This window comes from Haplochromis burtoni, unplaced genomic scaffold (assembly GCF_018398535.1).
Source record: "Haplochromis burtoni strain Fernald_Lab_line unplaced genomic scaffold, NCSU_Asbu1 Contig_4, whole genome shotgun sequence".
NCBI lineage: Eukaryota > Metazoa > Chordata > Actinopteri > Cichliformes > Cichlidae > Haplochromis > Haplochromis burtoni.
In genome coordinates this window covers 3771442-3786250 of record NW_024582365.1, presented here as the reverse complement: position 1 = coordinate 3786250, position 14809 = coordinate 3771442, and the positions used below count along the sequence as shown (strand labels likewise).

Sequence of the window (14809 nt, the reverse complement as noted above, 5' to 3'; positions counted from 1 at the left end):
AATGACCTTATAGTACCATATCACCCCATTTGAGCACCTCGCTCTTGCACTGCAGGCTGGGAGGCAGAGCCTTCAGCTTTCAGGCTCCTCTTCTATGGAACCAGCTTCCTGTTTCGATTCAGGAGATGAACACCGTCTCTACTTTTAAGATTAAGCTTAAAACTTTCCTCTTTGCTAAAGCATATAGTTAGGACTGGATCAGGCGACCCTGAATCCTCCCTTAGTTATGCTGCAATAGGTGTAGGCTTCTGGTGGGTTCCCATGATATATTTAGTATTTCTTCTTCATGTGTTAATAGACCTCTCTGCATTGAATCATACTTGCTTTTAATCTGTGCCTCTCTTCCACAACACGTCTTTATCCTGTTTTCTTTCTCTCACCCCAACCGGTCGCAGCAGATGGCCCCGCCCCTCCCTGAGCCTGGTTCTGCTGGAGCTTTCTTCCTGTTAAAAGGCAGTTTTTCCTTCCCACTGTCGCCAAAGTGCTTACTCATAGGGGGTGATATGATTTTGTTTTGTTTTTTCTGTATGTATTATTGTAGGGATACCTTACAATGTAAAGCACCTTGAGGCAACTGTTGTTGTGATTTGGTGCTGTATAAATAAAATTGAATTGAACTGAACTGAATTGAATTGAATTGAATTGAAGAAAAGTGCTACATGTATGCCGCTGACATATCTGAGCTACATTAAAATCTTTGTTGCTAGAAAGCTAAACAGGTTTGCTTGTAAGTTTTAAATGGCTTTCAATCTGTCTCACTATTCAGAAATATAGCTGCAAACGTTAATATTGATTGGGCTGTAGAAAATTATTAGTGCTTTAAGAGCTGATAACGTGACACCAGCCTCAGCCTAACTATAGCTCTGATTCAGGTTGTCATAAATACTTATAATAGCAGTTTAATCCTATTGATCCAGTCCCACCTCCCTCCCTATTGCACTATATTCATAATCCCCTGCAAACATAACTCTGGTCTTACTTTCACTGCACATGAAGCAGCTAACCTAACCTACCTCAAAAAAGGATCCTTTTGGGAACCATATTCTCTATATTTCAGTCAGTCCATTAATCAATAGATATCTAATCTGCCTTACGTCTGATCATTACATGCATTTTAGTGCAACCCACAGTATAGTGTTTTTTAAAAATAACACTATACCGTGGGTTGCTTTGTCACTGTAATGTAAAATCATTAATGGCTGCAGGTTTCTTATATTTAACTTCACACAAACAGTTTAAATGGAAATGCAAAATTTAAGGTTACAATTAATTATGAGAATAATGGTTTTAGTGCATAAACTGAGAGCATTGTAAAAGATAAACTATACCATTTGTTCCAGTTGTATTTCAAGTATAACCTCATATGTGTGGGCCTATTCCAAATGTCTTAGATTTTTTCTTCTCTAACTGCATAAAATATCTTGGCTCAGTAATAGAGTGAAAACTCTGAGTGATGCTGACAGTAAATTGGATTTTGTTCCATACTGCTGGACCCCACCGTATTCTTGCTCTTAGGTAAACAGTAATACATATTTCCTGTGTTTATTTCCTCAGACCTACAAGCCTGTGTTGATGGGCTTCAGGTAAATTCACCTGTCATAATAGTTCAATAGACCCTCCCATACTATGAGTCCATCAGATAAGTTTGCTGATCAGACACTGGCCTGCTTTCCCATTGGTTCCTGGGCTCTAATAGGATCCCAGGGACTCTACTGTGAGGATTACGGTTCCAAACTCTCGACTTTGGCCAGTTGTCTGTGTCCTCCAACCATGGGTACCGCGGTTTAGGGGGGCGCCGCATATGCACAGACCCGGAGGGGCGCCATCAAAAGACAACATCGCATCAAGGGGAAGAAATCACTGATTTCAGCTTGGAGGGGGGACTGCGGCGTTGTGACCACTTGCTTCAGGGAAACATCTGTAATATTTGTGAAAAGGATTATCCTTTTTCCACCATACTTTAATAATAACCACTTTTCTCACATTTCTCATCCGCACGGATTTGGATTATTTAAGAAAAAACAACTTTTTGAGACATTTCGTCAACCCAGTGAAAGTTTTTGGATTATCTTCTAAGGTCGACTTTGTCCTCTACCATCTCAGGGATATACCTGCTTATCCCCTCCACCTGGAACAACTTAGATGAGCTCAACGCACTAATAACTAATCAAACGACCAGGCCTGGACTGACCACTGACCAATCCAACAACACTGAGTCCACCGTATTTTGAGCTCCATGGGTTTGTCTCCATAAATGCAGCTGGCCACCTCTGGATAGCATCAGTTTTGACCAGAATAGACTTGCTCCGCTCCATCCAGCTCCCCCTCTCTTTCTTTTTTCTCTTTTCTCTGTGGTGGCCTGTGCATAATAGTGAGCCATGCTGCTGAAAATTACGTTCACCCAGCAGAGGCGAGTTCGTCTGGCCCAGGGCCTGTGGCTGATGTCCTGGCTGGCAGTGATGAGTGGGGCCTTCATCTTTTGTCTTGGTGTTTACCTTAAGACAGAGCTGCTTCGTAGGGCAGAGGTACAGAAAGCGATGCTTGCATGAATGCAAACACACACATGAAGCAATGCAAGCTAGAAGGCCAGGTGGAGCTAACGTCTAGTGCATGAATGTATTATAGGTTGAACAAATATAGGATTGTATGCTCAGGCATCTGCCTTTGCTAAGTGTTGTTTACTGAGCCTGCTGTGTCACTTTTTTTTAAACTTAGCTTCAGCGTTTAATCGACAAATACAAACACACTGCACGCAAGTGTAAACATGCACATTCATGCATGTTAAGTCATGTAGGTGGAGTTGGCTGAAAAACGTCTTTGTAATGTCAACACTTTTCCCATGAAAATCATATGTGTGTGTGTGTTTGTTTGTGTGTGTGTGGATTGTGCATTTTGTTTAAGCACTGTAGCCATTTGTCTTAATGGATCAGTGATCAATTAGACAGACTTAGTGAACTGATATTCACAGGAAAGCTGCAATGAGAGGAGGCCTTCACATATTTATTGATCTAAAGTGAGAAGTGCTCTTAGCTAATCTTAGGTAATCATTTTTCCCAAGGTGGTGGTGAATGGCTGGGAAAAAAACAGAAGACATATTTGCTCTCTGACCAATGAAATGGAATCAGGAAGCTAAGGCTCTAACAAATGATTCATTAGAGCATAATCCTCCTTTATCATCTGTAGACAAATACCTCATTTGTGTACTCTGTTTTGGCCTCTACTGCACTCAGTGGGAAAACTGAGTATTCTAGATGGAGCTTAAAATATTTCTTTGCAATTTCATTTAGAGAGATTATTTGTTCTAAAGCCAAGCTGGCTGGACAGATTTTACAGGATCACGTTAGCCACCGGACTGTAAATGTAAGGTATTTTTTAATGGTAATTTTAAAACAACAATTGGACAAAGGTGCTTTGTGGCTGGCAGGCTTTTGCAAACTCAGCCAATAATAAACTCAGTCCATAATTGACTTCTGCAGTAACACGAGCAATGGATTAAATTTATCATCATATTTCCATGTAGACTTTGCAGCTAATTGAATCTTTTGGCTGCCAAGGTCATTTTAGACTAGATAAGGATAATTGAACAGAGGATTATTGCCTTCTAAATTGAGTGGAGGAAATGACAAAGAGACCTGCAGCTGACTGCCAGTGTTGTGCCAACTATTATCTTTGACTTTGCTCTTCTTCTCTTGAGGTGATGGACAACACAGAGATCCACATGGTACCCAACATCCTGATGATGGTGGGCCTGGTCTCCATTGGCACCAACTGGGTTGCCACTCGTGTGTGTCAGGACTCCCTGGATGCGAGCCGCTTCCCCCGTTGGAAGTTGCTCCTGATGGCCTGGTTTGCTGTAGCCATGTTACTCTGTTGTCTCCTTCTTGCTGTGGTGGTGCTCAGCTATGCCCTGCAGGGACGCCTGGAAGAGTCCCTGAAGGTGGGTTCACTGGGCTGGGTAAAGATTAAAAGGAGGGTATAAGTAGTTTACCTCCAGTGTCAAGCAAAACATTAGGAAACTCCTGCTTCCCTATAAGTTGCTGTAGACAAAGCCAAAATGGGAGAGCAATTTGACCAACAATCAAACATTCTTTTTAAAACCAGCTCAAACTGCTCTGAAACTCCAACGACTTTTAAAGATAACACCTTCTCCTTCCTACACTTTTCTCTCTTCAATGTCAGGTGGGACTGAGGAATGGGATCCGCTTCTACAAGGACACAGACGTGCCCGGCCGCTGTTTTCAAAAGGAGACCATTGATCGTCTGCAGATGGAGTTCCGCTGCTGTGGAAACAACAACTTCAAGGACTGGTTTGAGGTTCAGTGGGTCAGCAATAGATATCTGGACTTCACCTCCAAGGACGTCAAGGAGTGAGTGAATGATGATTCACAGAAAGAAAGAGAAAAAATGATGAGGGGTATACAGCGAAGAGAAGCAAAGAAAATAGAGGTCTACATGAGTGAGAGATAAGCAGATTTCACATCCAGAAAGGTCAAACAATATGTCAGAGAGAGAAAGAGAGGGAGAGAAATGATATTAAGGGTAGAGGAAAACTATATTAAAAATAGATCTGGCCTTTACTTTTGAAGAGAATGATAGGCATCGATGAAAAGGTTGGTGGTACAGCAAGCAGAGAAAGGTTGGTCAAAGATAGGGAAGTGAAAAGGAATGAACAAACAGAGAGGTTGTGACATGATGACACTTGTATAGAGGGGCTGCTCTGAGCTAAAAGTCGGCCTTTAACTGGTTTTAAGATGACTTTATCTCCTCACTTCTCTTCCTCTTGCTCTTGTCTCACTAGACTCTGTTTTTTAATCTGTCACTCTTCGTGGTTTTCACGCTTTCTCTCCTTCATCTGTTTACAGTCGTATCAGGAGTAACGTGGATGGCCGTTTCCTGCTGGATGGCGTTCCGTTCAGCTGCTGTAACCCGGCCTCCCCACGCCCCTGCCTGCAGTACCACCTGACAGATAACAGCGCTCACTACAGCTACGACTACCAAGCAGAAGAGCTCAACCTGTACAGCCGTGGCTGTAGGCAGGCTCTGACCGACTACTACATGGAGATGATGAATTCAACTGGCCCTGGTGTGCTGTCAGTCATTCTAATACAGGTGAATAATAAAAAGAAAACCCAAACAGCTGTTTTATGCTATTATTGTCATGCTATTCTATAATTCTTCTTTGAGTTCAGAAAGGAGCGCTGAAATTATTCTGTACACTCACACACACAGACACACAAAGAAAGAAGAAGCAAAAAACAGAATTTTAAATGATGACTGTCTAGTGACGCACACACTGCCATGACAACCGACAGAAGGGAAAAGCTCACTGGTTTACATTGATTTCCAACTTTTAATCAAACATGCACTTTCATTCCTTTGCAAAATGCCAGCATTGACAGCACATGTTTAAATAGCCAAACTAAGCCTGTAACAGGAAGCTTTTCTCATATGTTCAACACAGCACTGTTATACGCTCCAACCAGCCAATCACACAGTCTAAACCGCAACAGACCAGTGGCGTGGTTTTTCTAGTCCACTTTGGCATGCCAAGGTATTAAGATATTACTTTAACAAAACCTGTTCTGAATCTGAACAGCAGACAAAAAAAAAAATGATAGAGGGAGCATGAGATAATACTAAAAATATTTTGTACTCCTGCATCACCACTACATTGTTGTCCTGAAGACTGCAGCAAATTTTCAGTCAAAACTGGACCTCACACTTTTGGGGAAAAAAGTGGACAAAATTTGTCTAAGAGACTATATGAAAATGATCAGATAGATTTAATTGAACTTTTAACTTTTATAGTGATTTGATTTTGAAGAAGCTTCAGATTGCAAAACCCAATATGAAGGTTGGAAGTAAAAAAAAACCCCTCATGATTTCTCCAGTTTTAAAAAAAGAAAATATAAACATAACACACCTTCTGAGATAATAATTCCCTCCCAATATGGTTTATGAACATCATCGCTCCAAAATAAGTGTAAATATTTTGAGTGAAATCATGTTTATGGTTACAATCCTAAAGAAACAAAAAAATAATGCTGATAATACTTCCACAGTGAATTCAAAATCAGAAAAAATGCGTATAACTGTCTCTCACATATATAACACAGTACAAGCTGTCAGAATACATCCACACAAGCTTTTCAGCTGTACAGAATAAAAGTCCTTCAGAGTGTGATCACCCAGCAGCTTTAAAATTACGTGATTTATTAAAGTTGATGCCTCTATTCGTTTTTTTTGTGAGCTTACGAAACCCTTTGACCATCTCGTTTTGTGATAAAAACTGTCTGCGAGCACAGATTTTACACCCTGATTTCACAGTATCTTTATTGCTTCTTTCTCTGCAGATGTCAGTGCTGGTGAGCCTGAGGTACTTGCAGACGGCTGTGGAGGGAGCCACAGCTCTAGAGGACCCCGAGGGTGAAAGTGTGGGTTATCTCCTGGAGAAGGGTGTGAAGGAGACCTTTGAGGATGTTAAAGCGAATGTCCTCGACATCTTGAAGTTTGCACAGGTTGACCCCTCGGCCGCCGAAGGATCCCCCGGGGCTGAAGACGCAGAGAAGCCAGCTGATAACACCACGGAGAAGGCAGCCTCCCCTACTCCCTCCCCTGCCAGCTAAAGGGAGAAATGTTTTTAAAAACACAAGCTCAGGGGGAAGAGATGGAAAGGGGGGGGGTTTTTTCGTTGTTTTTTTTTGTTTTGGTTGTGTGAGTTGGGTGGTGGCAAGTAGGGCACCATTTGGGTTTTGGCACATTAGGCTTGATTTATGTACCACCAAAAGCAGCATCTGCAGCTCCCTCGCACATGGCCAAAACAGGGCAACACACAGGGAATCTCATCAAGCCTTGCACAGACACCAAACAAACATCTCCTCTGTGCAGGACATCATGTATGTGTCACCGTCTACGAATCTGTTCAGGAGATGTGTAGTACATCTTGTTGTGTCTAGAAAAGTCAGTTTAAACAGGTTTAGCTTAAACACGAAAACATATTTAACAATTTTTTGGCTCAGATTCACAAGTTCATCCCATGTGCACTGTAACATTACTCCCACGGCTGTAGTTTGTACTAATCTGCAATGAAATGCTTAGGAACCTGTTAAACTGGCAATGCACATGAATTATATATTAAAAGTAGAAGTTTTTAACTGCTTTGTAGTGTCGGCTTCCTTTTGTACATGTCCTAAAACAGAGGCACGTTTGAATATGACAATGGGTTATCTGAGTCCAGCAAGGAGAGTTGGATTAAGTGTGCGTGTTTGCGTGCATATGTGTGTGCGGTGCCCTATATGAAGCTGTCATCGTGTCTGTTCTGGCAGCTCTGAAACAATCTGATAATCCTGGCACAGTTAATCCCAGAACTGCTGCACAAGCAGTGTCAGCACACCCTGACAGCACACAGGAGCACACTCTGGCATAAACAGCACACTGATGCAACATGTTGGAAACTATTTTACAAAGACTAACAGTCTATAAATCCTTTTTGTGGCAAAACATATTTATATATACAAATATGGTGATCTGTCCAAGCTGCAGGTATATCCAATGTGTGCTCAATCTTCCTAAATAAAACTGTATCACAGACTATTTTCCATGAATGTCTTATTTGATTCCAAATATATAAGCATCCATTTAGTGGCTGCAGAAAAATAAATGTTTTCTTTTTCAAAAAAAAAAAAAAAAGTGTAGCAGAGATTAACAAAGGAAGCATTACAGTCCATTTCTCAGCTCTGACCTTCAAAGAAAGTGTATCATAAAACCTTAAATTGGATCATAAAATTAATACATTATTAAAATACATGGAAAGAAATTTCTAAAATTTGCCTTTTGCTCATCAGGCCTTATAAAATTTCCCTAATTACATAAAGAAGAAGCCTTGTGCGGACCATTAAGGGTGAGACTGTACAGAAACTATGATAATAATGATTTGCACATATCTTCAGATCGCATACATCTTCTAAGAGCTTCCTTTTGGCAGCTTTTCAATGATATCTTTCCCTTGGTATCTTTTTTTGAAGCCTGTGTGCAAAACCCACAAAGAATCTACTATTATGCACATCCACTCTCCATGTCACGCTTTGATAAAGCATTGCACAATAAGAACAACAAATCATCACTCTTCTTTATAGCAGGCTAAACCTTGCGTCGTTGACAAATACAGCTTGAGTTCGAAAATGTAACAGCCACTTCAGGAAATAATGATAAAACATAAAGAAACAAACAAAAAAAGTCAACCACCATCATTTTAACAGACACTTTATAAATAAAGAACTGAAAAAGCACTAGAGTATTATAAGTCCTACAATGCCCACCACCATCAGATGATATGCATGGATAGGATCAATGGGAATGTAACTTAGTACATTTACTCAAGTAATTTACAGAAGTAGTATTTCTATGTATTTTTTATGTTGTGCTACTTTCTGCTTCTGCTCTATTTAAGTCTCAGCTGCCTGCCTTCGCCAGCCTTATAAGGAAAGATCAGAACTCACTAGAATGACTGACGAAATGTTTCTCCTCCTGAAAAGGCAACGTCCAGATGAACAGAATGAGCTTTCTGCGATTTTCTTACCTGGATTATTGAGCATGCTACTGTTATTGATCAGCAATACACAGTAATTAAAATCACATCGAGCTGCAGCATTTAAGAAACAAACATTTATAACTAGTATTTACATGAATCTGAAGAGCAGACATAATGAGAACATTTTACAGTATACAGTATATAATTTCTAATAGGGACGTTTTTACTTAACTTTTAGTTTAGTTACTGTTTTTCCACTTTGCAAAACAAATATCCAGTAAAAAGAAAGAAAGAAAGAAAAAAGCTATGTAAATTCTTGTGCAGCACTTTTCACGTAATAAATCACATAATAAGTAGAACACAGGGCTGGACATGGACCTGAAAGTTGTGCCACGTGTTTTCTGCACTAATGGTTTCATTTTCTGCTTAAAAATACTGATTTCCTGTGGTCCCACCCTGCTCTGCGTTCGATCAACCCACCTAAAGAAATCCTAGGAACGCCCCTGCCCATTTACTTGCATCAAAGCCTTGACAGATGAAGCCTTATACCGCAGGTTTAGACAGCTATAGAACGGAAAATACTGCAATGCATTATACACAGCAGCTAGCTCAAAGTAAGGAAGCCCACTTCCCCTTTGATGATGTAATTAATAATATGTGAAAGCATGAACTTTCCTTTTGAAGCACCAGAGGTCACTATTGCACAGTGCTTGGAGCGCAGCTGAACGCATGGTGAACGTTAGAGACACTAAACTTCTGACAACTTCAAATGGAAGCCTTCTCATTTTTAACACACATTAGATCAACATGTCATGTCTAAGGTCAAAACAAGGCGATACTGAGACAAATAATGGCGTAAAAACACACATTTAAGGTAAATGTGCACATAAATACGCAGAGGAGGAAATAGGCCTAATATTTCACCTCTGCGAAGTTAATGTCCCTTTTTTGCACTCTAGTGTTTTGCGGTACTCAAGAAAAATATTTCCGTGTTTGTGTGTGTTGTGTGAAGTTTTGAGGGTGTGTTTTTTAAAAAAAACAACCCTCAACATGTGCGTTTTGAAAAATTCCGGTGTGGTTTTGCAATGAAACTGACACACGCAGTCAGAGAGGAAGAGACAGCAAACGAGGTAGAGGGAGGGAAGGAAGGGCCGCACAAATGTCAAACTACTTCACTTGACGCAAGATGGATTCTCTGTCTCTGATTCATTACATACACCGCGTTGGTGATATTCTTTAATTAGCTGTCTTCTGTAGTGTTTCACAGCCCTCGTGCCACAACAATGGAGTCCAACATTAAGGAGATAATAGAGGAATTCATGGAAAGTGCGTTGGCGCAATGGGTACGTCATTTATCATTTATCACTTTGAGTTAGAGAAAAGGTCATCATTTATAGAGGCGCAGAGGTGAGAATAAAACAGGAGGGTGTAAAACGTTGTGAAAAAAATTACAAAATCCGACTTAGCCGGTGACCAACTCTGTAGTAAAGTCTGTATAATTTCAAGTCAGAAAGCTTGTGAAATTTTTTAGACCAGTCTGTTTTCCAGTTCCGTTCGTCAGAATACATATAAAACTTGAATAAATAACACAAACAGCCTCGACCCTGCCTTTTTTTCTGTTGTGTACAGAAAAGCAAACACTTCTCCTTTTGGCAGCTTCCCTCGCCTCTTAATAACCAACTTTTTCTCTCCCAGCTTTGACACTTCCGTGTCCTTGGGCTGCTTCTGATTTCAAAATAGTCATAGAGTATGCGCTCTCTTAAACCAACTACAGCTGTAACACACTGAATTCCCAGCTGGGGTTTCCACATGGCAAGTCACCAAGTCTGCCCCTTCTGGTTAATGATCTCTGCTTGGATAATGTGATCACTAAGTCTTATAGGGATGTTCTCATTGGCTGTTGTTTCCCCTTTCCAAAGAGGGGGCTGGTCAGATGTCAGGTTCAACAGGTCTTGGAAGAGGTTTGTTTTTTTTCTTTGGACCACTTCAGCAGGTCATTTTTTCACTGACATGAGATTTTTCACCCTGAAGGGATCCCCTGCCACCCAACCCAGTTGTTATCCTCCGTATCTCAGTCTCCTCTGTATCACCTCATCAGCTGAGACCAACTGTGGCTTGTTACTTTGTTTACCTACTGTGCAGTTTTTAGAAGGTGCAGGTGGGAATAAAACTCATTATATTGCAGTTTGCATTGGCACAAGTCGTCTTAGAAGCGCGCGAGAGAGAAACCTTGGCTGCAGTCCTGCTTGGCTGGCTGTCGCTGTGAAGTGCTTCCCAGTGTGAGCGCACAGATCCCACCTGTTCGGACAGGTGCACAGACTCAAGTGACTTCCTGTGTGAAAATTTTCCCTTAGCCCATCTCTGTGTCTATTTTCTGCTCCTGTGCCGGTTCTTCCTTGTCTTTGGTCACCACACAAGATCATCTCTATCTGTCTCTCATAGGTGCTGCTGTTTGAGAATATGGTAGAGAGTGAGGACGGTGCACCTCACTACAGCCAGTACATGGAAGTGAACTCTGTTTCGCAGAGCGCCCGAGACCGCTACCTGAGGCTGACCAATGGGATTTTCCTCAATGAGGTCATGAGGGTCATGTAAGATTCATCAACATTTTCTCACTTTCACTGCTTCCTAGCCGTGGACACTGCAATAAATGTCACTATTAGAGAGGGGGAAAAGATAACTTGATCAACTTTTGCAAACTTTACCCAGTCAGTCTGCTTTTAAATGTAATAATATAAATGTAAAATAATAAAAGCACAAGTTCTCATTTGTAAATGGAAAATATAAACCGTTGAACCTTGCAATTAGTTGCAAAAAAAGTGCCTGTGGCTTTTATTGGCAATCTGAAACGCTGAAATGTACACACAACCCATTCTTTGCTTAAACTCCATGGCAGCTTTTTTTTTTTTTGCTTTTTGAGTGAAAGCCATTAAAAAGCACTGAAATTGGGCACCCTGGTGGCCTGGTGATTGAGATGCTTATGTAACTTAAGTGAAGTGAGTTAAGGTGATGGACAGTGTGTGGGATAATAGAAAGAGTGCAAAGTGACCTTGTGAGCAGCTGTGTCCTGCCAATAATTTTACACCTCTCTTTTTATAATATGGAGAAAATGCCTGTTTGGATGGATGGGATTTTTTTTTGTTGCAGTAACATTACTGACAACTGGAAAAAAAAAATCAACAACACCTTTATCTGTATGCCTGGAAGTCTTGCCTGCTTCTATAATGGTTCTTGCACTGTGCATGAACCACAGAAGCTTTTTTTAATGTCCTGGTTTCCTTCTGGGTCGTGGCCGCACAGTTCGTACGTTGTAATGATGTCACATAAACAAATAAACAGTCACATTAATAATAGAAAGAGTAATAGGAGGACACTATATTAATATATAATAGGGCAACAGGAGAATAATTTAAGGGCTGTAGATTTTTTATTTTGTTGCAGTGTTTTGAGTGACCACTGGGACGTATTGGCAGTGTGGTATTTGCATCCAGCCCTTTTACATCCATACAGCTATTAAATAAAGGCAGATAATTTCCTCAGTTTAATGTTGTGCACTAAAATACTTCAGCTTAGTTTAACTGACAGCATGACTCAAGGGACAGAAACTCGAGTGAGTCTTAATTTTTGTGATATTTAATGCGGCACCATCACTTTTCGCATCCACTTTGTAGTTTTTCTTTGATTTATGCGCAGATATCTCCCAAAATACCAACCCTCACTTTGTGTTTGATGGTAATTTAAGAACCCTATCATGCTAACTGGTAAACATTTTCCCTTATGCTTTATGGTGTGCCACAGCACAGCATCAGAGAGGTGCTAACATGGTTGCAAACACTTGGTATTGTTCTTTTTCTTTTGCATGAAAAGTGATGTAACATTTATCGCACTCGGTTTCATAACCTCATGTTGTTTTGCAGTGCGTGTGTGTTAAAGCACAATGTTCTGAAATTTCTAGCAAATTACAATCATGCCATCCTATAAGCCATCTCCACTGATTCCCTTATCTTCGTGTTCAAGTTTCAGCAGGAGAAAACCTTTTGTCTATTAACTGGCAAGACAAGATCTTAGGCAGGATTTGCTCAATGGCTGATTAATTTGGCCCGACCTAAGCCACATTATTTCAACAAATAATTGCATGTGGATTCTCACTGCCTGCTTCTCAGACCTCATTAAAATTTTATTCACTCTGCTTAAATGCACTGTTGCATAAGAATTTCTCATCTGGAGAGAAATGTTGCTGGGCTGTTTGATCAAGCTGCAGTGTGTAAACCACTGTGTGTAATTGTGTGTGTGTGTGGTTTTTTTGTGTGTGTCCACCCAGAGATCCAAACCCCAAGGTGGAGCGGCTGTACAACAGCGAGAGAGATGACCACATGCTGAGAGTCCAGAATTTTTCTATTTTAAATCGACACCTGCGAGCCTTCTACCAGGTAGGGGAGGGTGATGGTGGTGAGAGAGGGGGGTGGGGATGAGGGGAGGTTGGTGAGATTCTGTTAGATCAAATCATCAAGACGGAAATCAGGGCAATGTACTGAAAGGCAACAGAGCCTGCACAGGACTTCTCCTGAGCTTCACATTCCCACTATAACAAGAAGAAACCCATTAACGGTATAGTCCATTCAGGCATGGCTGTGATAAAGAAAGAAATTTTTGAAAGCTATGAGGGCAACCACAGTTTTGTTTTTAGCTCATATTTTTATGTAACTGCATTTTGTGCACTTTTTAATTTTAGAACTTGGATGGATGAATACTTTTTGCACAGTATTCAGAAAACAAAAGCAAACCCCACACCTGCATCGCGTCGTCTTCTCAGTGAAGCTCTGGACATAATTATCTGGACAAAACTGTTCAAATATTGGCTCATTAGTTGCTGCTGGGTTGCCACAAAGCAAACAGCTCCTTGCAGTGTAAAAATGAGCACTTGCAATGCTGAACCCCCGTGAGGTTTGTCGTCTGCCGCTCGAGCTACAGTGTCTCTTCGCCCGTTGTTACTACAGCTTTACCGTTCTGCTTCACTGTGCTTTTTATTAGCCTGTTTTCAGAGGCAACAGGAACCTGATTTCAGCCAGAAAGCTTTAATAAACTGGCTTTATACGCTACCTGCTCAACTTCAAACAGCAGGCACAGTTAGAGACTCGGCAGTGAACATAGCTGAGCGTTTAACATCTAGAGCACCAGGTATTTCCCTCAGGTGTTAGCGGAAGCCTCGGGTCAGCAGAAGCATGACTGCAAAATGTTGATGATGCAGCTGGATGGTATAGCCTCCTAATGTTGCATAAAAGTTCATCTAAACTGGTAAAATGTTAGAAGATTTGCAACTGTAAATGCCTAAAAAAGACATTTGGTATGAATTTATTTTTATTTTGCAATCTTAGGTTCTTTATGAATAAGCACCAAAACAGTGCTATCACTTGTGCTATAAAATCAGGAATCTTAACTCTAAACGTGTTTGTGTTTGAATAGATAGTTGTTGCATGTATGATTGCAACAACTTTGATTGCAAGATAGTTTGATGCAATAAAGCAGCTGTTGGTTAGCTGAGCTCATCGCAGTGGCTGGAAACCTGTCTTTGCTGCAATTTAAGTTTACTAACACATAATTATTTTTGCTGTTTAAAGCTTTCAAAGTCCAGCATCCAGCTAAGCAACAGTCTTCATATAGGGATTAAGAAAATCGAATATGTCAGTTAATGAGCTGGTACTTTCTTTTTTCCCCTTTACCTTGTTTTTTTTCATGCTATGCTACTCTGGTGCTAACTTTACCCCGGCAGCTTTTAGCAAGCAGACATGAAAGCAGTATCGATCGCCTCATCTGACTCTCAGCAAGAAAATAAATACATGTTTTTCCCAAAATGTCAAACTAATTCTTTGAGTTGTTTTTCTGGAAGTTTCATCTCTGTAGCTACATGCTTCAACAAAGCTTAATTGGGTGGTTTGATACCTTGTGAAACTGTGGCATTAATATCTCAGCAGCAGGACAAGTCATTACACCGAGATAGCGAGGCAAACGTGTGACACAGTGATACAGGCTGCACGGTCATTTGTAAATGGTCCAGCTCCTATCTTGAATGGCCCCAATCATTTCTCTAGAATTTCAAGAACAAAAAAAGTTTTCATAAACACTAGTGTGATGGCTTCTTTTGTGGATGGACTAAAATGACTCCCAGCTTCTCATTACGAGAAAAAAAGTCTTGTGAAAGCGCTGGAATATCTTTCTAAAACATGACTCACAGCCACACAAATGGCGAGGGAGACGAGTTGATGGCAGAGGGCCGGAGAA

The 14809-nt window shown here is 40.8% G+C and overlaps 2 protein-coding genes across 2 annotated transcripts in view; both read left to right on the top strand.

Moving 5' to 3' along the window:
• The first annotated feature begins 1720 nt into the window (after nucleotides 1-1720).
• On the top strand, nucleotides 1721-7593 carry rom1b (retinal outer segment membrane protein 1b). Its single transcript, XM_005913348.3, has 5 exons — nucleotides 1721-2525; nucleotides 3695-3937; nucleotides 4180-4367; nucleotides 4863-5109; nucleotides 6354-7593. Exons 1-5 carry the CDS (start codon nucleotides 2379-2381, stop codon nucleotides 6624-6626), a joined length of 1098 nt encoding a protein of 365 aa, XP_005913410.1. The 5' UTR covers nucleotides 1721-2378; the 3' UTR covers nucleotides 6627-7593.
• A 2053-nt stretch (nucleotides 7594-9646) lies between these two features.
• ccdc88b (coiled-coil domain containing 88B) overlaps nucleotides 9647-14809 on the top strand; it is a 58354-nt gene continuing 53191 nt past the window's right edge. The window contains exons 1-3 of the mRNA XM_005913347.2: nucleotides 9647-9873; nucleotides 10973-11121; nucleotides 12852-12960. Coding sequence (XP_005913409.1) covers nucleotides 9814-9873; nucleotides 10973-11121; nucleotides 12852-12960 — 318 coding nt within the window. The 5' untranslated portion in view covers nucleotides 9647-9813. The remainder of the gene's footprint in view (nucleotides 9874-10972; nucleotides 11122-12851; nucleotides 12961-14809) is intronic.